The 27572-nt window shown below is 42.6% G+C and overlaps 1 protein-coding gene and 1 long non-coding RNA gene across 5 annotated transcripts in view; one reads left to right on the top strand and one right to left on the bottom strand.

The window, feature by feature from the left end:
- FGD5 (FYVE, RhoGEF and PH domain containing 5) overlaps positions 1–26712 on the top strand; it is a 199498-nt gene extending 172786 nt beyond the window's left edge. For 2 of the 3 annotated variants that reach the window (XM_077325309.1, XM_077325308.1), the window contains exons 13-21: positions 690–773; positions 3957–4036; positions 12100–12199; positions 14470–14607; positions 16414–16516; positions 18903–19033; positions 22851–22979; positions 24787–24935; positions 25922–26712. In XM_077325309.1, the coding sequence (XP_077181424.1) occupies positions 690–773; positions 3957–4036; positions 12100–12199; positions 14470–14607; positions 16414–16516; positions 18903–19033; positions 22851–22979; positions 24787–24935; positions 25922–25958 (951 nt within the window). In that variant the 3' untranslated portion in view covers positions 25959–26712. The remainder of the gene's footprint in view (positions 1–689; positions 774–3956; positions 4037–12099; positions 12200–14469; positions 14608–16413; positions 16517–18902; positions 19034–22850; positions 22980–24786; positions 24936–25921) is intronic. The other variant, XM_077325310.1, reaches the window with a different exon arrangement.
- Positions 1–27572, bottom strand: part of LOC143831836 (uncharacterized) — a 56508-nt gene that overhangs the window by 21934 nt on the left and 7002 nt on the right. For both annotated transcript variants that reach the window (XR_013228980.1, XR_013228979.1), the window contains exon 2: positions 18889–18993. This is a non-coding gene — a long non-coding RNA (uncharacterized LOC143831836). The remainder of the gene's footprint in view (positions 1–18888; positions 18994–27572) is intronic.

The raw sequence follows: 27572 nt of genomic DNA, 5'->3' as shown, positions 1-27572 counted from the left end.
GACTCCTCTTCCTCCTCCTTCCTGGCTGCTGCCTTGGAGGCTGCCCTGCCACTCTGCCACCAGTTCACCTTTGGTGCTCTCCAGCGGCTGCCATGGCTGGAGCTCCCCTTTGGCATGGCACTGCGCAGTTGCTACTGGCAGCACCCCTCAGCGGGCAGCGGGAAAACAGGGGCTCTTGTGGGAAAGCAAGTAGAGCAGGGGCTCAGGCAGCAGCGACGTCCCTCAGCAAAAGACGACCCCCCCCGGGCATCAGTAAAATTGTCAAGTGTTGACCGGACCCCGGTGATAAAAAGGTTGGGGACCACTGCATTACAGGATGCAAACATTCTATAGCATGAGCCAATATCTTTATGTTTATTGTTTTATTAAAACATTTATGCCTCCCGTTTCCTCGTGGTTCAATGCTGATGCCCCTCAGCCTGGGGAGCCCAGGGAGTATTTACATTCCTCAAGTTTCTGAAGCTATCATGCAACAACCCAACGGTATGTCAGGCTCTGAACAGATTTGCCAACTCACATTCTTAACTTTTTAGAAAAGCTTAAGTCTTGACCTGAAATTTGGAGGGCAAGTCGTTCTTTAGTAACAGCCCAGCCATCTTATTAGGTTGCACCTTGTACTGAAACTAGAACACCATTCAGACTTGTAAGGCATATTGCAAATAATTGATCTTGTCTTTCTCTTTGTACAGATGAATGATGTTCTGCTGTATACGTACCCCCAGAAGGATGGCAAGTATCGGCTGAAGAACACCTTGATTGTGTCTGGCATGCGGGTAATGCTGAACTCTTTATTTTGTTCAAAATTAAATACAGAGGAGAAGAAGAGCTGAGTTCTTTGTAGCTGCCTTTTATTACATGGAGTCTCAAAGCAGCTTACAATCACCTTCCCTTCCTCTACCCACACCCTGTAAGGTAGGTGGAGCTGAGAGTGCTCTGAGAGAACAGTGACTGGCCCAGGGTCACCCGGCTAGCTGCATGTGGAGGAGCAGAGAGTCAAACTTGGTTCTCCAGATTAGAAGATGCCACTCTTAACCACTACACCAAGCTGGCTTACAGCTGGCTGGATATCTAGTATAGCCATGTGTTGCCTTACTACTGTCCATTGTTTAATTCCAGGCCTCAAAGAGTCAAAACTATATATGTAGCAGTACAGATAAGAAGCACTGAGCAAGCATATTCATGAAGTCCTAAGAAGGCTGCAAGCAAATAGACTGGTCATGAATAATGCAAATTATTACTTTATAATGTAAATTAAAATCAGTCAGAATCCTCAGTGCCTCTTATTATAGCTACTGAGAGCTGTCTGGAAGGTTAGTCTAGCCTAAGCCTTTCAGACAGCTCTCAGTAGCTACAGTGAGAATCACTGTGGCTGATAGAAGCACAATACCTGATCTGCACTCGTTCTGCACATCTTGTGGAGGCCCAGTCAAGCAGAAATGACACTTGCATTCTGCCTGCCGACATCTGACAGCCACTGTGATCTGTGTAATGGTCACCTCCAGCCTAGACTTCTGAAACTTGCTCAACCGGCTGCGCTTTCTTCCGCGTTTCACTGACGCGGCTTTTTCGGCGGCATGCACCAAAGCTGCAGCCGGCTCCGTGCGTTATCCGTGATTTTAGTCGCCGCCATTCCACCCCGAATATGCGCTAAAACCCCCGTGCATAATGGGTCATAGGGCTGCCCTTGAAACTGCTCCAGAAACCCTAACCAAAATGCAACAGCTTGGGTTCTTACAAGAACCTCATGGAGAGCAAATATTACACTTGTGCTCTCCCACCTGCATTGGCTCCAAATTGGAGACTGAGTCAGGTTCAAGATTTTGACTCTCATGTTCAAAGCCCGATATGGTTCAGGACCACCTTTCCCCCTATACCCCCCTAAAGGGCATTAAGTTCAAACAGCCAAAATCTGTTTGGGGTCCCCAGCCCCAAGGAGATAAAACAGGTCTCAACCAGGGCCTTTTCGGCCCTGGCAGTAGCATGCTGAAACACTCTGCCTGAAGAGATCAGGGCCTCTGAAACCGAGCTGTTTTGCCAGGCCTATGGTTGAGGCCAGGAAATAACATCTGGGGATCCCGGCCTCCCCACCTGAAAACCCATCTGCAGTCAGATGGAAAAGGTAGCTGATGTACTAATCATTATAATAATTAATTCACAGGCATTAATCACCAACAGAATAATACCCTCCCCCATTAAAATTATAATATACTTAAGTGGGGAGAGAAGTGATGGATGAAAGGAGGGGAGGGTACCAAGGAAAGGAATGGAGCAAGAAGGAAATAGAGAGGGGGGAAAGCAGTTTCTTAGCTTTGTTTTTTGATACGCTGATTCGTCTCTACAATCTTCGGGGGAGGGGCTCTGTTTTTTTCATGTTGTTTTTCATTCTGAGAAAGTTCACATGTCCAAATAGGAAAATATGTAGCAGAGGAAAAGAAATAAATCTTGAGTTTCTGATGAGCCAACTTTCTGGCAAAACAGAATTTTATTAATCCCTGCAACATCACATCATACCTGAAACACTGAATGCTTCAAACAAATATCTTTCATGAAAGAAAAAAAGATAAGAATAAAAGTAAAAATGAGAATAACCAATTATATATTCCACAAAGTAAATAATATTTTTTAAATGTTTTACTTAGTATTTTTGCCCTATAATTGAAGCTGAGATTTTCTTGGACACAGCTGAGTCCTATTCTGCCAAAAAAAAAAAAAGTTCTGTGAAACTGGTTACATAAACCTTTTGCTGTAACTCTGTAATAGAAGGTCAAAGTTTATCAGAAGCTTTACTCCCAAAACCATACATTTTTGAAGAGGTTCCCTCTTACCACTATATATTAGAAGCAGACTTCAAACTTTGCTGGAAAGACTGTCAGTCTTTTCAATTACGTTCGCAGTTACGGAAATCCAAAAATATCCACATATCACAGTTATGGAAGCCCAAAATATTTCAAAGATTACAGAATCCAGTTTTGTTTAGAAAACAGGAATATAAAAGAAAAAGATAGGCTGGGATCGGCATACCTGATTGGCAAAAAGGCCTCCTTGTCTCAACTGTCCATTATATTTCTGGAACCCAGGTGGAAACCCATGGATTCACCTGTCAGTTGGGCCTCTCTCATGGCAGAACTTAGGATACAGAAGTAAATTCCTTCCTTTCTTGGTGTTGTTCACCCCATAGCAAGAAAGGACTGGAGTCTTTGAAAGTGTTGCTTATCATGTTGCCATGCTCCCAGAAGTCCTCGCTATAGGATTTGTGATGATTAAGCAGATTAGTATCTAGACCCCAAAAAAGAGTCTTGTGTGAAAAGTTTTTAAAGGTTTATTGTTCATCTTGAAAAATCTTAGGATACAATGAATGTATGCCATTAATAATGTGATAGAATTCATAGTTGGATTTACTGTGACAAATAAACATGGTTATCCTCCTAGATTCCACGGTGACCTTGGGGCAGGCACGCTCTTTCAACCTAACCTTCACAAGGTTGTGGAGGGAATAAAGTTGAGGAGAAAATAATTATACATGCCACGATGGGATTCTTAGGATTAGGTCCGGATAAAAAGACACTAGATAAACAATTATTTGTTTGGTTACTTAGCACATAAGTCACATCTACTACCTCTTATTCTCTTAAGAGCATGCACAAGAAACCCCACGCGTGGGGGTAGAAGTTCAGATACCGCCTCAGGCAGGGGTAGTCAAACTGCGGCCCTCCGGATGTCCTTGGACTACAATTCCCAGGAGCCCCTGCCAGCATTTGCTGGCAGGGGCTCCTGGGAATTGCAGTCCATGGACATCTGGAGGGCCGCAGTTTAACTACCCCTCAGGTATGATATGGGAACAACTGCAGAAGTGTTGCAGGAGCATGAAAGGAATGGGTAAAAGTCTTTCCAGACTCAGGAATTCACTGATGGTTTAGCTGACTGCTTTCCTTCACACAAATGCCATTTCTTTTTAGGTCAGCCGGGTAGTGACAGAGAAAGCCCAGAATGTCCTGAAGATTGAATATGGTGAAAATTGCCTAACCCTATCTGCAAGGTAAGCAGCATCATACGACCATTATTTATTTTTTTTAGCCTGAATCTCTGGACTAGTGCAACAACTCTTCAAGGCCCAATTGGTGCCACGCCGTCTTTAAACTTCATTTTATATCCATGGTGTTGTGACAGATAATGGCTGAATGGCTTTAAAGAAGACATTTGTTTTAAATGTAAGGCTCAGAAACGACAACTACCTCAATAATTACAGTGAGCAAAGGATTCGATTGAGTATTTGAGAAGATTTTTAAAAGAGAGGGAAGAGTGGAAAATCTGTTTCTAATAGCTAAACAGACATTCCTGTGATCTGTTCTCACTTTTCCCTGACACGTTTTGCCCACTTTACTTCTTATAACTTCATGTGTTATGTTTTGAGGTGACTGAAAATCTAATAAAAAGGAATTGGCTAGTTTGGCACCCTGTATTTAAAGGTACCCAGCTTGCTGGGGGTACCCCAGCTTGCTGGGGGGTAAACGGTCATGACTGGGGAAGGCACTGGCAAACCACCCCGTATTGAGTCTGCCATGAAAACGCTAGAGGGCGTCACCCCAAGGGTCAGACATGACTCGGTGCTTGCACAGGGGATACCTTTACCTTTACCTATTTAAAGGTATTTTATAGCATGTGAATGATAGAAGGAAGATTACAAATGTTATTCTTAGTATGAAGATATGGATCTCTGTATCCAAAGAATTTTCTTAATGTTCCTGTTATACAGACTCTGCTTTGGCATCTGAAGGCAAATGGATTTTTAAAAAGGTTTTATATCCCTCGAGGATAATGTGGTGTCCTCCCACAGTTAATGAAGCTTTCATCTGTGTTTTCTAAAAATTGTGGTGCTCCAATTTTATGTTACTGTTGTTGCATTTGATATTGCTGATGTTACTAAGCTAGGCTCAATGAAGAAAAGCTTGGGTTCTGGGAGAAATCACATTAATGAGGCTTTTGACAAGGTTCCCCATGGTGTTTTGATGGGTAAACCGGAGGACTGTAGACTGTATTTTCAGATGGTTAGGTGGTTGGGGAACTGGCTAGAAAACCATACTCAAAGAGTGGTTGTCAGTGGTATTTCATCAGATTGTAGGGAGGTGAGCAGCAAGGTGCCACAGGGCTCAGTACTGGGCTATGTCAACAGAGGCATTACATCAAAATTACAAGATGTCATAGTCCCGCTATATACTGCATTGGTCAGACCCCATCTGGAGTACTGTGTGCAGTTCTGGAGGCATCACTTTTAAAAGGACATAGAAAAAATTGACAGCATTCAAAGGAGAACAACAAGGATGATCCAGGACCCAGGGACCAAGCTATACAAGGATAGGCTGAGGGACCTGGGAATGTTCAGTCTGGAGAAGAGGAGACTGAGAGGGGACATGATTGCTCTCTAAGTATTTGAAAGGTTGTCAATGGAGGAGGGTAGGGAGTGGTTCCTGCTGGCAACAGATGATAGGTCCTACAGAAATGGCTTTAAACAATGTCTAAAATGGTATCAGCTGGATAAAGTGGAAAAAATTAACAGTAAGAGAAGTTCAGCAGTGGAATCGGCTGCCTAAGGAGGTAGTGAGTTCCCCCTCAGTGGTAATCTTCAAGCAGCAACTAGGCAGATACTTATAAAGGATGGTTTAGGACAGCGGTTCTCAACCACTCCGATGCCACGACCCCAACTGCGGCGACGGGGTCGTCTTTGGCGTGCGCACATTGGTCAGGCAGTGTGGAGGCGGCAATTGCAATGGCTTTGCTGCCGCTGCCCGTCTGCCACTACCCACCACTGCTGCCTGCTGCCGCCCGCTGCCCCCTGCCACCACTGCCCTGCCACCGCTGCCCCACTGCTGCTGGTTGCCACCGCTTGCGGCCGCCCCCGGCTGCTGCCGCCACAACAACCAACCAGGTGACCCCAAATGAGGTTGCAACCCCTAGGTTGAGAACCACTGCTTTAGGATGATGCTGCATTGAGCAGGGGATTGGATTAGATGGCCTATATGACACCTTCCAACTCTGTGATTCTAACTTCCTCTGCTCATCACTGATCATTGCATTAGCTAGCAGAATTGGCCAGTAATTGGCAGGAGAATTGTATATTTATTTGTAAACTAATTGTTAGCATAAGATTAAAGGAGGAATAAAACCGGACAAGTAATTACCATGATAGACACACTAACGGTTTTTTGTAAAAATGTTTGGAGGATGAAATGACAATCTAGCATAGGGTTACTGGGGTAGGACGTGTCCTGTCACTTTAATAGAGGCTTAATGGGATGTTATTAACCAGGTGATCGTATTTATTTCCACGCCATTTAGAGCTTCAGCTGCCCATTTCCACACATTGGTCCTTTTAGAGGACAGGACATTTTCTACCAGGCTTATTGGTAACCCTACTTCATTGCTCATAAAACCTTCAGGGCTACTATAGGCCAAGATTTATGCATACATGCACCCCAAGCTGACTTAAGATGGAAATTTGGGCTGCTGCTGGGAAACAAATAGCCTACAACACTTCAGCCCCTCATGAGGCCTTACAGGTGGTTCAGGGCCAGAAAGAAGGAACTTGCTGCCTCTTTCTGTTTTTCACCCCCAACCAACTGTGAAATCTGAGGAATAGATGTGGATTCCAGTTTTCATCCACTGAGTCTAGCATTGTGGTGGTCTCTGACCTAAAAAGTAAAGTCAGCAAACCCACACCAGCTTTTGTTACTACTGGCCTCTCCAGTGTCTTGTTGCCTCCCAAATAAGGAAATAGCAGGAAAGAGGTAGGGGAAACAATTCTCTCCCACAACTTTATTGCCAACCACTTTTGTGTGTCATAAGTGGGATCAGGAGAGTACTTGGGAAAGCTCTCCACAATGTTTTAAGCATCATAGAATAGAATAATAGAATAATTGAATTGGAAGGGATCTCATGGGTCATCTAGTCCAACCCCCAGGACACTCACATCCCTATCGCTCATCTACTGTAACCTGCCACCCCTTTGCCTTCACAGAATCAGCCTCTCTGTCAGATGGCTATCTAGCCTCTGTTTAAAAATTTCCAAAGATGGAGAACCCACCACCTCCTGAGGAAGCCTGTTCCACTGAGAAACCGCTCTAACTGTCAGGAACTTCTTCCGGATGTTTAGATGGAATTTCTTTTGAATTAATTTCATCCCATTCATTCTGATCTGACCCTCTGGGGCAAGAGAGAACAATTCTGCTCCATCCTCCATATGGCACCCTTTTAAAAACTTGAAGATGGTTATCAGATCCCGTCTCAGTCATCTCGTCTCTAGACTAAACAGACCAAGCTCCCCCAACCTTTCTTGGTCTCCAAACCCCTCACCATCTTTGTTGCCCTTCTCTGGACACGTTCTAGTTTGTCAACATCCCTCTTCAACTGGGGTGCCCAAAACTGAACACAGTACTCCAAGTGAGGCCAAACCAGAGCAGAGTAAAGCGGTACCATCACCTCCTGTGATCTGGACATGATACTCTGGTTGATACAGTCAAAAATCCCATTTGCCTTTTTAGCTACTGAGTCACACTGCTGACTCATGTTCAATGTATGCAGCACCGATAACTTAGTAGCCCTTTTTAGTCATTACAGCTTTGGCATTCCTACCTTGTGTATCAGGAGAGCACACTATGCAATTCTCAGGAGATGCATTGCAGCCATTTTGTATGAACTGGTCAATGTACATATTTTCCTATTTCAGTATATGTGATAGGAGGCACAGATTTATTTATATATTTCACTGATATGCATTTGTGCATACAAAAACTGGAAAAATGCATGATAAGCCCTGTCCACACAATATCGTAGCCATGTGTATCAAGAAGTATTCTTATAGTTCTCTTTGTTGGTATGTAATGTAGGAGTGCCAAAGCTATGAGTGAAAAATCTTTTGAAACAATACATTCCATTGCTCCTGTTGTGGTATGTTGGACCTCTACGAATGATCATCTACTATAGTGTAATCCTGCCATAAACAGAGTTCTGCTTTATAGCATAAACTGGTCCTGATCCTGCTGCTTAATTTAGACAAGTCACATTTCCTGCAGTTGAACTATTGTACTTAAACATGGTCCAAGATGAATGTTGATACTATAATATATAAGGACCACCAAAATATATTATTTCCCCCAGTAAGGCATGGAACCATTGATCCTCTCATTATGTTGTTGCATTATCATTGCTCTTCATTGGTTGATGAGGAAATGAATAATATAATGACTTCACAACCATGAGTAAAGTGTACTGTAGAACTAAGAATAGGGAGACCTTAATACAGGACAGACCTCAGTGGCAGCACTGGGTTTTGGCCACAGTGCATAGTTATACCTGCTCTGTATCCTGAATTATTGTTTGGTATGCATGACTGCTCTTTTTGGATTATCTGCTTCCCATTGTGCCCTTTCTTTGTTTTCATGGTGACATAGAGAAATTACATTCTAGCAGGCTGTAGCGGTGCTTGGTAATGTTATTAAAGTAACCGGCACTCTAGGGAATTCTTGTAGAGCAGAAATTGGTAAGGAGCAAACTTTGCAATTAAATGCTTCAAGTGAACCTGACAAAAGTCATTGACTGGAATATTTTTAATGGAAAGATAGTAGGGATGTACAAATTAAACCCATTAGGAACAACTTTTAAAGAATTGGATCACTCCAGGTTATGGGAAAGCTATCTGTAAGAAGAGATGGTTGTGTATTTAGTAATTGTTCACCCTTTCATCATTGTTACTTAGCTGGTTGGCAGCAGGTTAGCTTTTATGCAGAATGAGCATTGTTGCGCTGAGGCTAAATAACAAAGAACCTTGGCAATCTAAAGACTAACACATTTATTGCCGCATACACTTTTGTGAGCCAGAGCTATTTTGTCAGATGCACCTGGCATGCATTTGACAAGGCAGATGCCAGTTTATGAAAGCTGATGCCACACAATAGATTTGTTAGTCTTTAGGATGCCACAAATTTCTTACTTGTTTTGGCTACAGCAGATGAACAATGGCCACCTCCCCTCTACAACAGGATAATTTAGCAAGAAGTTATTCAATTGGTAAAAATATCAAGGTTGCAGAAAGTCTGCAGTTTGTTTGTTTGTTTGTTCATTCGTTCATTCATTTGTTTATTTATATACTGCCCTCCCCGAGGGCTCAGGGCGGTTTACAGAAAACAGGGAGTATACAATTAACACATGTATCCCTTTCCTGGCCTGTTCCATACTAAGCTGATGTCCCCCTTCCCTGTTGTCTGGTATAGTAGCATTTGTGGTTTCAGTTAGGCTAACTACAAAATAAAAACAAAGAACCTGCCTCAATGAATGATTAAGAGAACATTGGCACACCTAAGTGTGTGATATGTGACATGCAATTCAGGCATTGGAAACCTGTATGTCCAGAGTTGCTCTCTCTCTGTCCTAGAAGTTGTATAACTTTCTTCAAACTTTGTAATGAGTTATTTATATGGAATAAATATAGAATTGCCTACTGGAAGTTGGGAAGTATGTGGAAATTTTTTTGGGGGGGAGCCGGAGAAGGGCAAGGTTTGCGGAGGGGAGGGAGCGGGGTATAAAACCATGGATTCCATCTTTCAAAGTAGCCATTTTCTCCAGGTAAACTGATCTGTGTCACCTGGAGATCGGTTGTAAATCCAGGAGATCTCCTGCCACACCCTGGAAATTGGCAACCCTAAAGAGATTAGTGCCAATTAACAAACCAAAAATGTTTTATATCTACACATTAAAAGCATAATCTGTAATCCATCTGAAGCCAGTGAAAAGGGTTTGCTTTTATCAACATGTGATCCCTGATTGGCTATCCTTGCTAAACCTACTTTGAAAATGCATTGTTGGTTTTCATATTCTTTCCTCCCTCTTATTCAAACTAATATATATGGCAGGGGTGGCCAAACTGTGACTCTCCAGATGTCCATGGCCTACAGTTACTACGAGCCCAGCCAGCAATCATGCCATCCCAATATATGGAATAATTTGAACTTTGTAACAGTCAAACAAAGTTTTTTTTTTTTGCTTATCTATTAGCTCTCTGGTCATAGGAATGGGTCTACACTGTGCCACATATATGACTATCATCTGAACAGTCACACATTCATCACAAGAAAGTCATAGATACAATGGAAAAAAACAAGATATTGATCCCTTATTGTTTGCTGTTAGTGTGTGATTTTTGAACAAGCACTTCAGCTGATACTCCTGACTATCCATATGCAGTTCCACAAGTCTTCCACTTTTGCCTGCATTTCTTTTAGATTCTTCTTTCCTGTTGCCTTGTGTTCCTTTGATAACACAAATGGCAACTTTTGGTTGAATCCAGTCTGGCTTCTCTCTCTCTCTCTCTCTCTCTCTCTCTCTCCCCCTCCCTCCCTTCCTTCCTGCCTTCCTGCCTTCCCTTCCCTTCCCCTCCCCTCCCCCTCCCCTCCCCTCCCCTTCCCTTCCCTTCCTTTCTTTCTGCTCTCACTCAATTACCCTTCATACTACAGCTCTTGTCCCTCATGGCATTTGTTCATAAAGGTCCCATGATTCCTGGCAGCGCCCTTTTGGTAGTCAAAAGGTACTCCACCTTTCTTTTTTCACCAGTTGAAAACTTGGTGGGATTCAGCCCTTTACTAAGCAGACATAGTAAATAAGTTCAAAATCATCAACATTTGTGAATACATTCACAAACTCTGTTAAGTCTTGCCTTAGCATGTAAAGTTCACTGCCAACTATTTTTCTGACTTGGCTCCCAGAGTGTTGTGATGGTGGTAGGAAAAGGTTTTGCCAGTTAACCTGTGATTTGGACTAATAAAGATATAGGAGTCCTGCCAGAAAAAGAATGTTGATAACTCTAATCTCAGGGGTATAACTATCTTGCCAACAGGGAGTAGAGGGCAGAAAATGGAGTTAGTTTTTACTAGCATGGAGAGTAAATAAGTCTGCAAGTCCAAGCCATAAGGTGATCTACAACATCTTGCCTTATTAAGCACCTGTCCTGGGCCCTCTTTTCCACAGCAGGGCCATTGACTTTTATAGTAGCTGGTGTTTTTCACAGGGAAGTGCTCACTGGCAGGCATGTGGGAATTCAACATCAGCCAAGGATCACTGATCAGCTCTTAGCTTTTCTCCCACAAAACAAAAACTATTCTCACAGGTCTTGTTTGGTATCCTTCTACAGGGCAGGATGAAAGGTTTGCAATAGAAAGGCCATCAGCACTAATATATCTTATTTACTGAAATAAAGTTAGAAGCCAGAAATCTTTCCTGTTGAAAACCAATGGAAATGACAGAAAATACAATAGTGGGAACGGATCTGCATAATAATGAATATAACAAAAGGAAATTAATTGGATACACTCCACGTTGGCTTGTAGATCTTAGTGCTACAAGCCATGATGATGACATCCGTTCTAGGTGGGTTTAGAAAGGGGATGGGTCTAACACTAATTAGCCAATGAGATATCCAGGCCTAGAGGCAGAAGGCCTCTGACTGTCACATGCTGGGGAGCTAGTCTGTTGGTTTGTTCTCTGTGGCATCTGACTGGTTACCACTGGAGACAAGCTGCTAAACTAGAGAAATTCTTGGTCTGATCCAGCATGGTATGGCTTACCAGTAGGGTCGCCAAACTCCAGCTGGTTGCTGGAGATCTCCTGGGATTACAACTGATCTCCAGTTGACAGAGATCAATTTACCTGGAGAAAATGGCCACTTTGGAAGGTGGACTCTATGACAATATACTCCATTGAAGTCTCTCCCCTCCCCAGACCCCACCTTCCACCCCCCAAATTTCCAGGTATTTCCCATCTGGAGTTAGCAACCTTATCTACCAGGATGGCTGCAGGTGACATCTACACTTGTTGCATTTGGAGAAGTCATGTAAAACAATTTGTTTTTCAGAAGGCCTTTGGTGGGAAGACAATTGTTTTGGCAAATTTGGATGCATTTCTAATTTGTGCGCTGTTCTTAATTTTACTAATGGGCTGCTACACTGGTATCCTTGCAAACTGTTCACTGCCTTCAGTGAAAGGAGAAAGTGCAGGATGCAGATATTTAAATTAAATAAATAAGTGTTGACCAGGTTGCTGCATTTCTCTCCACAGCTCATGCTCTGAAAGGGATGAGTGGTACAGCTGCATCAGCAGAAGCATCCCAGATGACTACAGGGCTCACAGCTCCACTGCTTTTCACAACAGTGTGGAAGTAAGAACCAGTTGCAGCAGAATGTGTGGGCCTAGTCCAGTAGACTTAAGTAAAAGAATCTCTGATGGCCAGGCATTTAGATTAACCTCATGCAAATTGGCCTGCCAAATATAGATGACAAAGGTCAGCAGAGGCACGTGTTTAATATTCAGCCTGTTGAGGTTGTTGCTGGAATTTTAAATACTTCCCAGTTCTTCTTTTTATGCAATGATCTATGGAGGGGTCCCCAGGTGCTGTGCTGGAATGGGGCTAGCATTATTCAGTCCCTTATTTCTCCTGAAAACATTTTCATTTGCTAATTGGGGCTGCATGGCTTGATCCATGGAAGGTGGTGGGTGACTCTCAACTGTTCTCTACATTTAACTGCTGTTGTCTTGGAAATTGTTTGCAAGTATGCAAAACACAAATAACATATTTCTTCCTGCACAAGTACTCTTTTCTCCAGACCAGGGCCAGCATCAGCATCCCCCGAGGTGGGACAGCTGCTAGGTCAAGGGCTTCTGGTGGGGCCCACTGCCACTGACCTCTTGCCCATGTTCCTACGCTGCCACCTGTCAATTTTCCCATCAGCTTGGCACTCCACCACCAGAGTGCCATATGCACTGCCCAGCATCACTTGGGAAGGATGTGCAGAGTGGCATTTTTGGCAGCAACGGCAGTGGCATTTCCCAGCTGCATCCTGTCCAGAGAAAGGTTGTGTGGGAGAGCTTGTAGGAAGAGGAAGGGCACTTTGGTAGGTGGGAGCTGGAGAGAGAGACACCACTGTGGGAAGCTTGGTGGTAGGAAGAGGAGGGGAGGGGGCTGTGAAGACACTTGTTGACCAGGGCCCACTAAAACCTGGAACCAGCCAAGCTCCAGACAACCACATCTGAATTCATCTTGTGATTCAGTTTAAAGAGCACTATGAATTTGCCTAGAAATATCTATATGTATTGATAAGTTTCTTAAATCACTTTGAGGACAGATTCATATTTGGAATAAAGAAAAGCATTTGGTAAAAATCTAGAGTGATCACCCCGGTTGGAATTGCAAAGGAATCCTGGGACAAGGCATCCTTGTGGCTGTGATTTTAAAATGCCCAGAGGTCCTTATCAGGCAGCATGGCAGGCTGAGGAGTGCCCCCACCCCTCTTATCAAGTGCAACTGTTTCAGAACTTGAAAATGCATATGGGGAGAGCACAGCTTGTGGGCTTAGTCAGGATTGGGCCCTCACAGCATTTTATAATCACTTTAAAACAGTCAGGGTGTCCTTGTGGTAGCCAGGAGGATGCCATCAAGTCTCATTGGGCCCTGGGCTTGAGAGCTTCTGTATAATTTTTTCACAGAATATTTTAAATGTAAGTAATTAATTCCTAAAAAGCAAAAAAAAAGTTTTTTTTATATTGGTAAATTGTATTTCATATATAAATGACTGAATAATTATATTCTTTGTTCATTTTTAGGTCTTATAATCAACCTGCCTTGGCATTAGCACATGTTTAAATGTCATAGTGTGCATGTATATAATAATTTGAGCCAGCTATAGTGGTTAAGAGCAGGGGCCTCTAATCTGGAGAGCAGAGTTTGATTCCTTACTCCACATGCAGCCAGTTGGGTGACTGTGGGCCCATGAGGTCTCTTAGAGCTCTTCTAGCAGAGGGCTCTCTTAGGGCTCTCAGCCCTACCTACCTCACAGGGTGTCTGTTGTGGAGAAAGGAAAGGAAAGGTGTTTATAAACCACTCTGGTAGTCCTTGAGTTAGTGAAGAGTAGAGTATAAAAAAACAGCTCTTCACTGAGAAAGGCCTTGGAGGCTGAAATGCATCTTTTAATCCTCTTTTGATGTGGTTCAAGGTTATCAACCTAGAGATATTGAATTCTTGGTCCGATTAGTTCAAAACTCTTAGATATTGAATTGTATCGTGTTATATAGATTCAGGACTTCTTAGTTCAAATATTCTGTACTTCAGTGGTGGAATGTGCCTCTCTTTAAAACAGAGTTTTAGTATACTTTGTAATACATCTATTTTGTTTAATTTATTTCTCCTAAATGTCCAAGTTTTTACAATTTTTATTTTACAACATTATGTCATGAAATATGCTATAATGGCATTTGAAGGCTGCTTCACACAGGGCAATTATATGTGTCGATACAACAGTGTGCATCTTTCCATGCTGAGTGATGACATTGTGAAGAACAACAGAATTGCACTCCACGTAGCTGCCAGAAGGCTCTTGTATTATGTGGCCAAACTTAGAATAAACTAGCATAATGCTGTGTTTTTATTTTAAGCTTAGGGAAAGACTGGGGATGTCCTTGGGTGAGAGACCCCCGACTTTGGTGCCTGTATCTCACGTCATGATGTGCATGAATTGTGGCTGCGACTTCAAGCTCACGTTGAGGCGCCATCATTGCCATGCATGCGGGAAGGTACATTTCTTACTGGATGTTTTCAGCCTGTTGTATATGAAACCTCTTGATCACACCAGATAAATTTAGTGGGAAGGGAATTCATTTCACAAGCAAAGACTTTTGCAAGAGCTTTGCGATAAGTACTAACAAAACTGTATTGCCATGTGTATGGTGAATACTAAGGGGCTTTACGCACCGGGATCTTTGTAGCAAATTGGTCACTGAATGAAAAATCGCCATTTAAAATAGTGGAATTCGTCGTTATGCATACCTGCCTTTGTAGTGGAATCCAGTTGCGTTTTGTAGCGTTTCCCACAGGCTTCCGGTCTCGGCAGAAATCACTAGAAAGGAAGCGCTATTGCCGAGCTCGTCCCGCCCCTGGCCGTCAAGCAGCCAATGGGCAGCCGTTAGCATGCTCCCAAACAGCCCCTTTCCCTTTATGAAAGGTTTTTAAAAAAAAAAACAGACCCATTGCAACGAATCTGTGTTAATTCGTTGCAACGGAGAGACCCATCCAGCTGCCTGGTGTGTTTGAGCTGTCGTTTGATCGTTGCCACGCTCCTTCCGAGTGAAAAAAAAAAATCCCCCCCTCCTCTCACGGGGAAAATACATCAGCAAACGGGCTTCTCTGTTCTTTGTGCTTAGTGACTGAAGGGGAGGGACTGAAGCCGGGGAAGCCTCTAAACTGAAAGAGGCTCGCTGGTGCGTTTATCCCCGCTCGCTCGGAGAAAAAAAAAATGGCGATCGCTTCGCCGGAAGATCAGAGAAGAGAGCCAGGGGGAGGGACTTTGTAGAAACCGCAACAATGTTAACGCACAGGTCTTTTTCGCTAGTGTTGCAGATTGGTTGCAAGAGTGTATCGCTTTCCGGAGGGTGAATCCACTTTTGGGGATTTCCCTGAAAGCGCTACAAGGAAGCGCTTTTTGCAGATTGGTTTCAGGTGTGTGGCAGATTGTCGACGAAGTTGTGCATATCAGCAAATCAGTAGCGTTTTCAATTGGCAACCATTGTGCTATTTTGAAGGCGTGCAAAAAGCCCCTAGAGATAGGCACAAACTGAATCACAAAACAAAATTCTTCACGAATTTCCCCCTATCTGTAGTTCAGGAACAGAAGTTCATGACTGGTATATTGTCACAAACTGTTCATCCATGTCTCAGTGCTGACTCTGTCTTAATACCCATTTTGGAACTTGATGAGCAAGAATTAGTAACAAAAAGATTAATTGGAAGATAGTAAAAAGTGGCAGAGTAGGATGGATCCAACAAAGCTGAGCTACCCCTCCAGTGTTACAGGTCAGCACTGCAGGGCCACTCAATTCTGGTGGAGCTTACCCATTGCCCCTCCCACAAAATGGTGACAATTTTTCCATAGAGGAAACAATTGGTGAGCTGACACCAGTTGCTGTTTCTACTGAAGGGTTCAATTCAAGTGATCTGTGAGGCTCTAGAAGAGTTGCTGGGGCTTGGCTCAACTTGCTTCTCACCACCAACAGGACTGTTCAGCAACAGCCCACCCTGACAATTCTCTGTAAGTTAAATGGTCTGTGCAGCACTGATAACAAATCATGTATTCAAGGAAGGGCTTGAAAGGGGGCAGTGCAAACCATTTCATAATCTTTGTTTAGTTCTGCAAGCACATTTCTGCAATGTACCTGTTCTATTCATACATACAATATACATTGATTGGGGTGGGGTTAGATAATTATCCTGTCCTGTGATATAGTGTTGGACTAAATTAACTTTAGTCTGTCTCAATGCTAATTCACCTCTTGCTAGATTTAGGCTAAAACAAAATGTATCCTTTGGATTTTGTGTTACTGCAGATTGTGTGCCGAAATTGTTCAAGAAACAAGTATGCTCTGAAGTACCTTAAAGACCGACTAGCAAAAGTTTGTGATGGCTGCTATGGCGAATTGAAGAGGAGAGGTGAGTACTCTATACCTCTAGATCAGGAATTCCCAACCAGGGGTCCATAGACCCCTGGGGGGTCCATGAGAGACCTTTTCCCTCCTGCCTTTCTGGACTTGACTACAAGCTAGGGAACCAGTCATATCCATTGCTCCACCTTGGAGGCAGTTCTCATGTGGTTTTGCCACCTGGGAGGAAGCAGAGCCTGCACATCTACTCCCACCTTAAACCACCTCCTGTCTCTCCTCCCACCAGTCCTCCTCAAATATGCCTGTTAATAGAATCATAGAGTTGGAAGGGACTTCCAGGGCCATCTAGTCCAACCCCCTGCAGAATGCAGGAACTTTACAACTACCTGCCCACCCATAGGGGCCCAAATTCCATGCCCAGATGATGCCCCCCAAAAGCCAGAATCTCTGGAGGAAATTTGCCTCCCCACTCCAAAGTGGCAATTGGCATTTTCCTAGGCATACAAGAAAGGGCCACAAGAACCAAGCATGGATGCAAGTAGCAATGTCACTTCCAGGGGTGTGAGATAGAAGGCTTTTAAAAACCAGTTGACAAGGGCGAGGAGGACTCCATGTCAGGGATCACCCTCCCATGTGGCTCGGGGCAGTACTTCACAGGTACCTACTTCACAAGGTGGATTTAAAATAGGAAAGTCTTTGGATTCAATTATGTAGCTATTGGCCCGCATTGGTCCTGTGATTTGCAAATCAACTATCCTGGAGTTAGAAAGGGCTGTGGGAGGAACAACATAAAAGATCCTCATCCATCAGTGCCTTCCTCTGACAGATTGCTAGAACCACTGGTAGAATTTATGGCTGCCCTCCAGGATTCTCTAGGTGCTCCAATGCTAATGTAGACTGATTTCCCTCCCTCCTTAGCTGACACTCAGGCTCAAATGACCTATTATGTTTTCTAATGGGTTAAATGTTGGTTCCACAGGCCCAGGTTACTTTCCCTGCAGCCACACAGCAGCTGCAAGGAATGGCATTTTGGTGTGGGACTACCACTTCATGGGAGGGGTTTCTGCCTTTGAGACTGCACCATTTTCCTGAACTGAAATGACCCTGGTGTCTCGAACCTGGTGCAGACCTTCCGTACCAATAGAGCAGAGTCCCAGGTGCCTTCAATAAAGAAGGCACTTTACAGGAACAAATATCAGTAGGCACTCACAGAATTGGCAATTGTCAAAGATAGGGTGGGTGAGGATGAGGGAAGGAATGGGACTTATATAGACATAGGTTCCCACCCCACAATACCACGTGAGAAAACCTGTTCCCAAGACAGAACTGTTAGATCAACAAATGTGTTAAATTTGGAGACGAATAGTGTGCCATCATGGCCAGATTGCCCCAGCTCCCTCTAGCAACTCACTCAGTGAGGACATAGATGATGATTTGCATTTCACAGGACTTGCCAGAACTGCACCTGGGCGAAATTATGAAGAAAATGGGAAGGGAGGGGTGGAGTGAAGGAACCCAACTCCAGCCCAGGAAAACACAGGAAAGATTGACATGGCACATTACACCAGGGGGGAGTTATTTGACCCATTTTGGAGCTGCACATAACATGTAATTCCTGCTGACGATGCATAACCTCATCAGAATGTTTGGGGGGGGTATAGGCCCATAGCTACAAGGGCCATCTGGGAACAATATTACCTTGCCATTCCCCCTCTCTGAATTCCCAATTTTTAGTTATTTTCTAAAAACATTAAGTCTCTTTTTTGTGGTGGTAAGGGGGCTCTTGTGGTGCAGGGTGGTAAGGCAGCCGACATGCAGTCTGAAGCTCTGCCCATGAGGCTGGGAGTTCAACCCCAGAAATCGGCTCAAGGTTGACTCAGCCTTCCATGCTTCTGAGGTCGGTAAAATGAGTACCCAGCTTGCTGGGGGGTAAACGGTAATGACTGGGGAATGCACTGGCAAACCACCCCGTACTGAGTCTGCCATGAAAACGCTAGAGGACGTCACCCTAAGGGTCAGACATGACCCAGTGCTTGCACAGGGGATAGCTTTACCTTTACCTTTAAGGGGAATATGTGCTAGCCAACCTCTTGCATGTTTGCTTCTGTTAACTAAAGCATGTGTAAATTGGGAGGTTTTTAAAAAAAATCTAATCTTAACAATATAACTACATTTTACATTTAGTAATTCCTTGAGAGTCTCCATAAGTAGGTGGAGATCCCTTCTATGCTCTGTTGTGTAGTTTTCATTACTGGGGCAAGTTGCTTGGAGAGATAGTATAGACATTTTCTAGATAAGTAAATATTCATGGCATATTCAGCCACTCTACTAGTAGATATAGGGACAGTAGTAACAGCCTTTTGAGACTGGATATAAGATGGAGACAACCCAGGTGCCAAACAAACTTTCTTCTCTTCCTACCTCCACCATTACAGAGCGGCCAATGAGCGTGAGCTTCCCAACCAGTTCATCCAGGTTTTCAGGCAGTGCCTTCTCATCTGTCTTCCACAATATCCACTATTCGTCCTTCAAAAGACAAAAGAAAATTCCTTCAGCTCTTTTGGAGGTAGGACCAAGGATGCCTGCAAATAGGCCAGGCAGCTATAGGATGGTGTCCTCGATGGCTCTTCAGTTTCTAGGCCGCAGTTGCAAGCCTGCTCTTTCAGCCACTCCTGTCATGACCTTTGGCAAATTTTGTACTAAGGAGTAATTTTGGAATCAAATCCCAAATGTTTTCTAAAAGGTCATGTCATTTCTCAAACTTCCATCTGAAAATGTCAGTAAAAAAATTACCATGTTGGTTTAAAAAATAATTTATATGCTGAAATAGGTCCCCCCCCCCCCCACTTTTCCCAGTCATGTACCTGTCACAATACTCGTTTTTTCTTACAACAACAGAGATTTGGATTAAAATGTATTGTTTAATGGGAAAGTAATCTCTTTAGTGTAAAGCAAAAAGTAATTACAGTTTTGGTTTTAATAATTAGATTCTGATCTCCCAAGCATATTCTTGCCTGGTTAAAAACTTGGTTCAGACATAACATGAAACCGTGGCATATTGTAATTTGTGAAACCAAGATTCAGTTTACAGATGATCATTCAAATTCTGCTTTGCCTCAAAAAATGTTGATTTCACTTCCTATGTTCCTGCCTTCTTCCCCCATGGCGATACTACTGATATTTTGGCCTACTGTGTAGAAAGGACAACACTGGGGAACAAATTAGAATTAAGCCAAGATTGCCCATGTGCATATGTCATGCAAAGCTATAGTTAATTTTGTTATTAATAACCAAACTCCAAACCATGGTTTTATCCTAGGAGACCTGGCGGGGGGGGGGGGGGCAGGGACTTTCGGGGTAGCCATCAATAAAGGTGTGCCATCATATCTGAGAAAATCCAGAAGGGATGTCAATCCTGTGGCCTTATCATGAAGTTCCAAGTGACTGCTAGAGATGTGAAGTCACTAGTGGATTTCCCCCAAAAGTGATGCCATATCCTTGACCCAGCTGACATTTTTTTCCCAAGGGGGTCCTTCACCTAGGCCAGGGAACTGTCAACCCTTTTTCATTCTAATATGAAGACTGTAACTTACTATTGTTGGTTGAATGGTCTGAATTCAGACAGTCATACTAATAATAGTTCAACTAAACCACATATTCCCTTTCATGTAAGAAGATCATAGTCTGACGAAGGGTGCTTGCACTTGAAAGCTCACGCCTTGAATAAATCTTTGTTGCTCTTAAAGGTGCTACTGGACTCTGATTTTATTATGCTACTTCAGACCAACACGGCTACTCATTTGAATCTAAACCATGACTGTGCATGATGTTTGAACCGAGCCAAAACTGAGCCTGATTTTACATCTGCCGCTGAACATGCTGCTGATTTTGGTGTCTTTGCATAATTCTGGCCTAGTAAAATCAAAGTTAATGTAGATCTTAATTCAACAAGAGTCATACAATATGATGATGAGGATGATGATGAATAAAAACTGTTCTGTCAGTCAATAAGAAAATACAATTAAAACATTTGAATCTAACCGCAACAATTCCTAGGAAAACAGGAAATGCTATGGGGCTTGACAGATTACAAGTATGAGAAGTGTATTAAGGCAGAAAGTTGAGTACAAAAGATGATAATACAATTCAAGCTAATAGCAAAAATTTTAAAAACAAACCAGTGCAGTAGGTATGGTTACCATTATACTGGGAGACGTCCCAGCAACCCAGTAATGGCAGAAGTGACAGTGGGAGGAAATGGGGTGGAAATCAGGGTGTACCCTGGTGTTGTGTTGGCTTTCACTAGAAGTGATGTCTGCACACTAGTGTGATGCCAGCAAGCCAGCTCCCACCTCTTTCTATCTTTCAGAGGTTGTCAGCTGTAGTCTGGCAATGTTAGCAATGGAGTTGTCACTGAAGAAGTAGAAAATGACACAAACAAAAATTGTGTAAGGCAGCAGAACAATCAGTATAAGTAAAATTTCTCCCTTATATAAAACAATTGAACATCAAAAGAAAAAAAAAGAATATAAGGGAACTGGGATAGAAAAATAGTTGTCTAAGGCAACAAAACTATTCTTGTTAGAGAAGGCTATCTCTTACCTTCTATGTCTAATCATTATACTGTAATTCTTCTCCCTTTGTACGAATGCCCTCCTTAACGGTTCTTTTTTGTACACTCTGCAAAACATTAAAATTGAGTCTTCCTGATGTCCTCAGCATGGCCTTTCCAGGGTGTGAGAGCCACCAGATAGAATGTCCATGAATGTCTAGTTGCTAATTTTGCTTTTTTGCAGAGTGGCACCATAGACATTGGACAAATTTGTAATTGTGTATATTGTATGAGCAGAACATAAGGAGCCCTGCTGGATCAGACTAAACATTCACCTAGTTCACCATGCTGTTACCAGTAATGGTCTGCTATCACAGGAAAGCCACAAGCAGCACATAAAGGCAACCAACAGAGTTCGTTCACACTTCCTCTGAACACAGACGTGACATGACTAATAGCACCTGATATACACAACCACCATGAATCTTCCACTGAATTCTGTATGTTCATTTTGTGTAATGCTTGCAACAGATAATGAAACAAAATTCAATTTCTGGCAGCGCTTACTACTTTAAAACCATTAGGGGGCAGCATGTACCTATTGCATCTAACCAAGAGCGCTCTTACACAAGAATGCTTATGCTGAATAAATTTTGTTAGTCTTTAAGATGCTTACTGGACACCTGTTTAATTTTGTTATCAAATAAGTTTACCTTATATGAAGCCTTGCACCATAAGCCTTCTTTGTTACCTGGTATGTATTCTGTTCCAGTTATGGAAAATTTAACATTTGTACCTCTAGTGATACAAATTTAACATTTGTATCACTAGAGTAAATAGCCTCAACAAAAAAGTGTCTCATTTTGACATGATCTACCCTGCAATCATAAGCAGCTAAGCAAAAGTGGTACCCAGGCCTATCAAATTAAAACCATGCTTCAGTTTCTTCATTGTGGAAGTGCACCTCTTCCTTTACTATCAACAGTTAAAAAGAATATATTATAGTATATGTGTTCCTGATATATTGTTTTTTGCAGTTATCCCAATATCTTCTTTGGTAACAGTTCTTCATTGGTAGCTAGCTTCAAAGCCCATTCCTAAGAACAGGCCTTGAAAAGGTCCCCTCCCCTGGCCCCCAGCCAGGCAGCTTAAGGTAGCTTTGGGCTGCAGCTCGCAGCCGGATCAAGTGGGGTGGGCAGGGACTGGCCAGCTCGTTAGCAGGCTCTGGACAGAGCTCCTTAGCAAGCAGTCAGCAGGCTGGCAAGCCCTCATTAGCAGGCCCAGCCTAGCAGGCCAAGAGGCCCTCGTGACCAGGCCCTCCACCATGACCCTTTGCCCAGGGCCCTCTCCCCTTACCTGCTGCTGGCTCCAGCCAGCTTTGCTGGCTGCACCCTGATTGGCTCTATTCCAACTTGGACAGCCGGACACGTATCATGTTCCCCAGGCTGTTTCACAAATATATAGACGAACCATGCATAAGGATTAGGACAAATTTGTATGCTAAGATTCGATCATATCTTTGTTTGTCTCATGATTCAGCATTCAGTTTTTTGGAAAAATTGCCAGTGAGGCTTCAGTACATAAGGATATGGAAGGTGTAGGTTTGAATCCCCACTTTGCTCTGTAAACTTGTTTGGTGACCTTGGGCCCAATCATGCACTCTCAGCCTAACCTACCTCACAGGAGGGTTGTTATAAGGTTAAAAGAAAGGAATAGAGAATGATTAGGCCTGCTGCTTTGGGTCCTCATTGCAGAGAAAAACAGTATATAAATAGCCTCGTTTGATATCGACCTCCCCTGAGGCATTTGCCTGGTGTTCTTCCATCTACAGGTGTCGGCCTCTGGAGAGGGCTCTTCAATCAGTGGCTATCTCAGCAGGTGCAAGAGGGGGAAAAGACACTGGAAGAAGCTGTGGTTTGTCATCAAAGGCAAAGTGCTCTACACCTACACAGCAAATGAGGTAAAGTCCTGGAGAGAGAATTTTCAGAATAGTTTCAGGTCTGACCTCACATACAAATTCTGTTTGGCACACCAATCCGTTTTGGCTATGGCCTTCCACACTCATTAGCCATCTGAAATTTGTAAGGCAATTGGTAAATATCTAGTGTGCCATTTTCTCAAGAGTACAAGTTCTGTTTCTGATTAACTAATAGTCAGAAAATCCATGATCCAGCACTGGAGTCCTTACTGCAGATTCATATAACAAAGACAGTATCACAATAAACTAGTGGCTTGAATCCAATAGAGTGTTTCTGCAGAAGAAATTATTTATATCAGGGCTGTATAACAACAGCAAAAATTGGCAACCCGTTTCCTGGGTTGCAAATACTGGTATTCAGATCCAGTTTTTTTTTGGGGGGGGGAGATTTCCAACATTTCAACTCTATTGTTTCCTATGGGGAATTTGTCCAGGGGATTGGGCAGTGTTTTAAAACATATTGGCACCAAAGTTGCAACAGAACAGCTGGTGCTTTTTCAGGCCAGGGGAGTCCCATGCCTCCCTTTCCCCCACCGCGGCTTGGTACCGAGGGCTCCACAGTACCAGGCCCCGGCCCGGGGGTTGGGGAACACTGCTTTAATGAACCCCCACATTTCAAGTCAATTGGACCAACCTGTCTGGTTCTATGAGCCCCTGGATAAGGTGCCCCCCTTCATCCTCCATTGTTTCCAGAAAGGTGGGGGGGGGGGGAATGGGAAAAAAATGTAAACCTAAGAATCTTCTCCCAAAGGGAAAGCTGAAGCTATGTCAAACCTAAGAATACAAACCTATGCAAAGCATAGAATCTAAACCTCCATAAACCACAAGAATCTCAATGAAAAAGACGCAAGAATCCAAAAGAAAATTTCACACTTGAAACAATCCAACTCCAACAAAGATAACAAAAACATTTGAAACTGACAGAACTTTGTCTAAAGCAGCCTGGCAAGTCAATACCAATCCACAGGATATACAGGAACACAGAGGGAGAAAAGGAAAAACAGTCCAAGGAGCCTGCAAAGATCAATTCCCAATCTCCCTAGTCATTCCTGAATGTTTCCAGGATTTTTTGGGACCCATTGTTTGTATTTAAAAAAAATAAACAGATATATTTGGGAGCCCTGAATATATTAGACAAATACTGATAAGGTTTTTTTCTTTTTTGAAATTTATTCAGCTCAGTTATATCTGAGCACACATCCCTAATTTCCACCCATGGAGTGTGACTTGTTTACCTTCCCCTTTTGATGCCACCTGAAATTATGCTTCTTCAGAAAAGGAAACGCTCCTGTCTCCGTAGGATTTAAGGACAAGAATTCTAGTTAGTGCAAGAATTTGTCTTTGTGCAAGAATTTATTTAAGCTACCGGATGTGGTCAATAAATCCAAGTTTATGCGTAGATATCTAGTTATCTATTTTTAAAAATTATTTAGATTTTTATACCATATGGCTCTGGGCGGCTCTTGTCCGTACATCCCCCCCTCCCCCCGTGATCAGGTAGATACAAAAGAAGTGCTCTTCAAAAATTGATGGTTTGTGAATTCAAATGTCATTCATATGAAATCTACTTTGAAATCTAGTTGATATCAACCCAAAAACCTTGGTTTGCTAGATCACTTGTCTTAATACAGCCCAGTTAACCAGAATTTGAGCAAACTGTGGTTAACAGGCCATGATTTATGTAATGTCTGACTGCAGCCAGTGTCTCTGCTCCACGCTCACAAGTAGTGTACATCCTTATGCATAGCATTCCTTCTTAAGCCCATTTCCCCTTCTGCACTGATTTTAGGATAAAGTCGCCACAGAGAGTTTGCCTTTGCTGGGTTTCACAATTGTCCCAGACAAGGAAGACAGAAATATGGATGCAGTTTTCCATCTTTACCACAAGCAAACTCTGTTTTATAGCTTCCGAGCAGAAGATAACAATTCCACACAGAGGTACTGGGTGTTGATCCGCCCATGATAACATACTAACAAGTGTGCATATGCAGCGCTTCTTACTCCTCTAACTTACGCTTGCTTCCTTTCAAGACTCTTTGAATGCTGCTCAGCTAAGACTTAACTACTTCATAGACCCTAATCAGTGCCAGTTTTAACTCAAGCAACCCAGCGCACAAACACAGATGCTTGGATCTTGCTTAGGAGCCTAGAGCTGCTTCACCATGAGAAAAGGCCTGGGGTGGCTTATAGAGGCAAACGAATTTCTGATGGGCATTGTTTGGCATGAGCACACCGTGTTACTTATTTAATTTTGCGGCCTTAAAATTACACTTGTTATTACTGTGTCTGAGCATCTTTGGAAATAGGAATGTTAGAAGTGCTGCTTGCTTCCCTACCAACCCATGACCTCAGAATTAAGCAGCTCAATCCTAAATATAGTTAGTAAGAAAATAAGTGTTCACAAATTTCAGAACCGGCCATAGATGACTTGGGGAATTCTGTACATACATAAATCATTAGTTTGTATTTCTAGAGATAAGGGCACAGGAATAATGTGAACAAGTGATCCTGTGATGGAAAATACATCTTGTAAGCTAATGTTTCCTTACTGAATGTTTTCCAGATGTCATCTGTGGCATATTGTTATTGTTTTACAAAAGAGATAAACATATAGGAAACTTGAATCAGACATGGAGAAGGCTGAAATATGGCAGAACTGATCTATATTGTGATTTGTATACATGCCTACACAGCTCACAACTTCAGCCATCTTTCCCACTATTCTCTCCTGGTGGGTAGCAAAGTAGGAAACATTCTTAACTACTGTACAATTGATGGAGAGCTAATAATTAATAAAAAACAAATAATTCTCCCACAATTCCTGGCAGTGCGGCAGTTCTCTAGCATCCAAATTTTAATTTGTGTATGTACTTGCATGAAGACATACACTTAAATAAATATGTTTATCTTTCCTTTTTTTTTAGATGGATTAAAGCCATGGAGGAAGCATCTGTATTATAGCAGTTATCACCTGAGTGGACTATAAATGAATACCTTTATATTTGCAGCAAAACTTCTTTTATTGGAGGAAACAGTGTATATTCCAACCTGGATAGAATTTGTCCAAGACTGTTTTTTCTCCCTTTCCTTTGTTTCTTTCTTACTTCAACTTACTTCCCCACAAGTGGAGACTTAAAAAATACGGAGTATTTATGGCCCTTTTTCTATCGGTGCGAAGTCATCCTGCACTGTATACTCTGATATAATACAGTTGCATCTTATTTTCAAGACGTAGAATGTATGGTTGTTTCTGAACTCAGAATATGCTTGACTCGTTGCATCTGGCTCAACTCCTCTTACCTGCTAAACGTCCTGTCTACTTTGATTATTTTTGTCAACCATGAAAGCAAAATACGTCATAATTTTAATTAAAACTCAGCTTCTTTTATTCTCATCTGAACGCTCAGGACTGACATAACTACCAGTCCCTTTACACGGTCATTGTGAAATTGCAGTTCGCTTATTGGGAATGCTGCCACAGAATGCTGCACTCTTGGTCCACCAGTGTTTGGCGGTGAGAACCCAGAATGGTAATTCAGCACTAACTTACCCGATTGATGGTAAGAGTTTTCCATCTTGCCAGTAAGCATCTCTCTTCTGGCCAACCCGAACCCGGCTGAAGATTACATCAGTCTCCAGTTCAAAGGATGTTAATTTATTGTAAACCTTTACCTAGTTTGTTTACCTAGTAGTATTAAACTATTTTAATAGCTGACGGAATCTGAATTTAATTTAAGACTACAAATCTTACTGCTGTAATATCAAACAAAAACTAGTGTTGCCAACACACAGCTGCAGTGGGGAAAAGTACGTAGCAATAGACTTGGCAGGCTGAGGAAGATTTCTTCTTAGAAAGTAGGAGAGCAACAACCACAACCAAGAGAGACTTCTGGAAACTCATGTGTCTTTTTGTTCTCAGATAACTGAACAGTTGTAGAATCCAAAGAATGGAGACGCAAATTCCCCCCTCCCACACACACACACACGGGCATCCCAGAGCACCAGTATCCCAGGAAAAAATGTATATAAAATGATGTGTTTGTATGCTTATCAGTCAAGACTGGTTAAGCTGATCCTAACCTAACTTTCAAATTATATTTACCTTACACCAAGAAAGGTTTTTGTCTAAAACTTCAATGTGTGTGTGTGAAATGGGATGGGGTGCCCCCTTGAAAATCAATGGCAAGTGAGCTGTTCAGCTATAAATTAATCTTAGCAAGTGGAAGATACAAGTTTGGCCATGCTGGTCATTTAAGAACATCATTTAGCCACTCTAGCTTTGCTTGTTATTGATTCCTGTGCTTTAAAACCCTTGATGTCAACTTCTCATATGTCTTATAGAACATGTTAATAGTTTTTATGCAGTTGATTGTGTTGGACTTAGTCATGCATATCCTCTTTTAATGATGGTAAAGAATAGCTGCCTTTTTCCTGGGAATGACAATGAAGAACTGACTGCCTTCTTCAAAGTGACATTTGGGGTGTTTTCTTGGGTACAGGGCTACATTTACAGGCTTCTTAGCATCACCTATATCATTATATTCCTGTATCCAGCAGGAACTAAATCATCCTGTT

The sequence above is a fragment of the Paroedura picta genome, chromosome 3 (genome assembly GCF_049243985.1).
Source record: "Paroedura picta isolate Pp20150507F chromosome 3, Ppicta_v3.0, whole genome shotgun sequence".
NCBI classification, from domain to species: Eukaryota; Metazoa; Chordata; class Lepidosauria; order Squamata; family Gekkonidae; genus Paroedura; species Paroedura picta.
The sequence above is the reverse complement of the archived record's forward strand: the minus strand, read 5'-3'. Positions and strand labels throughout refer to the sequence as shown.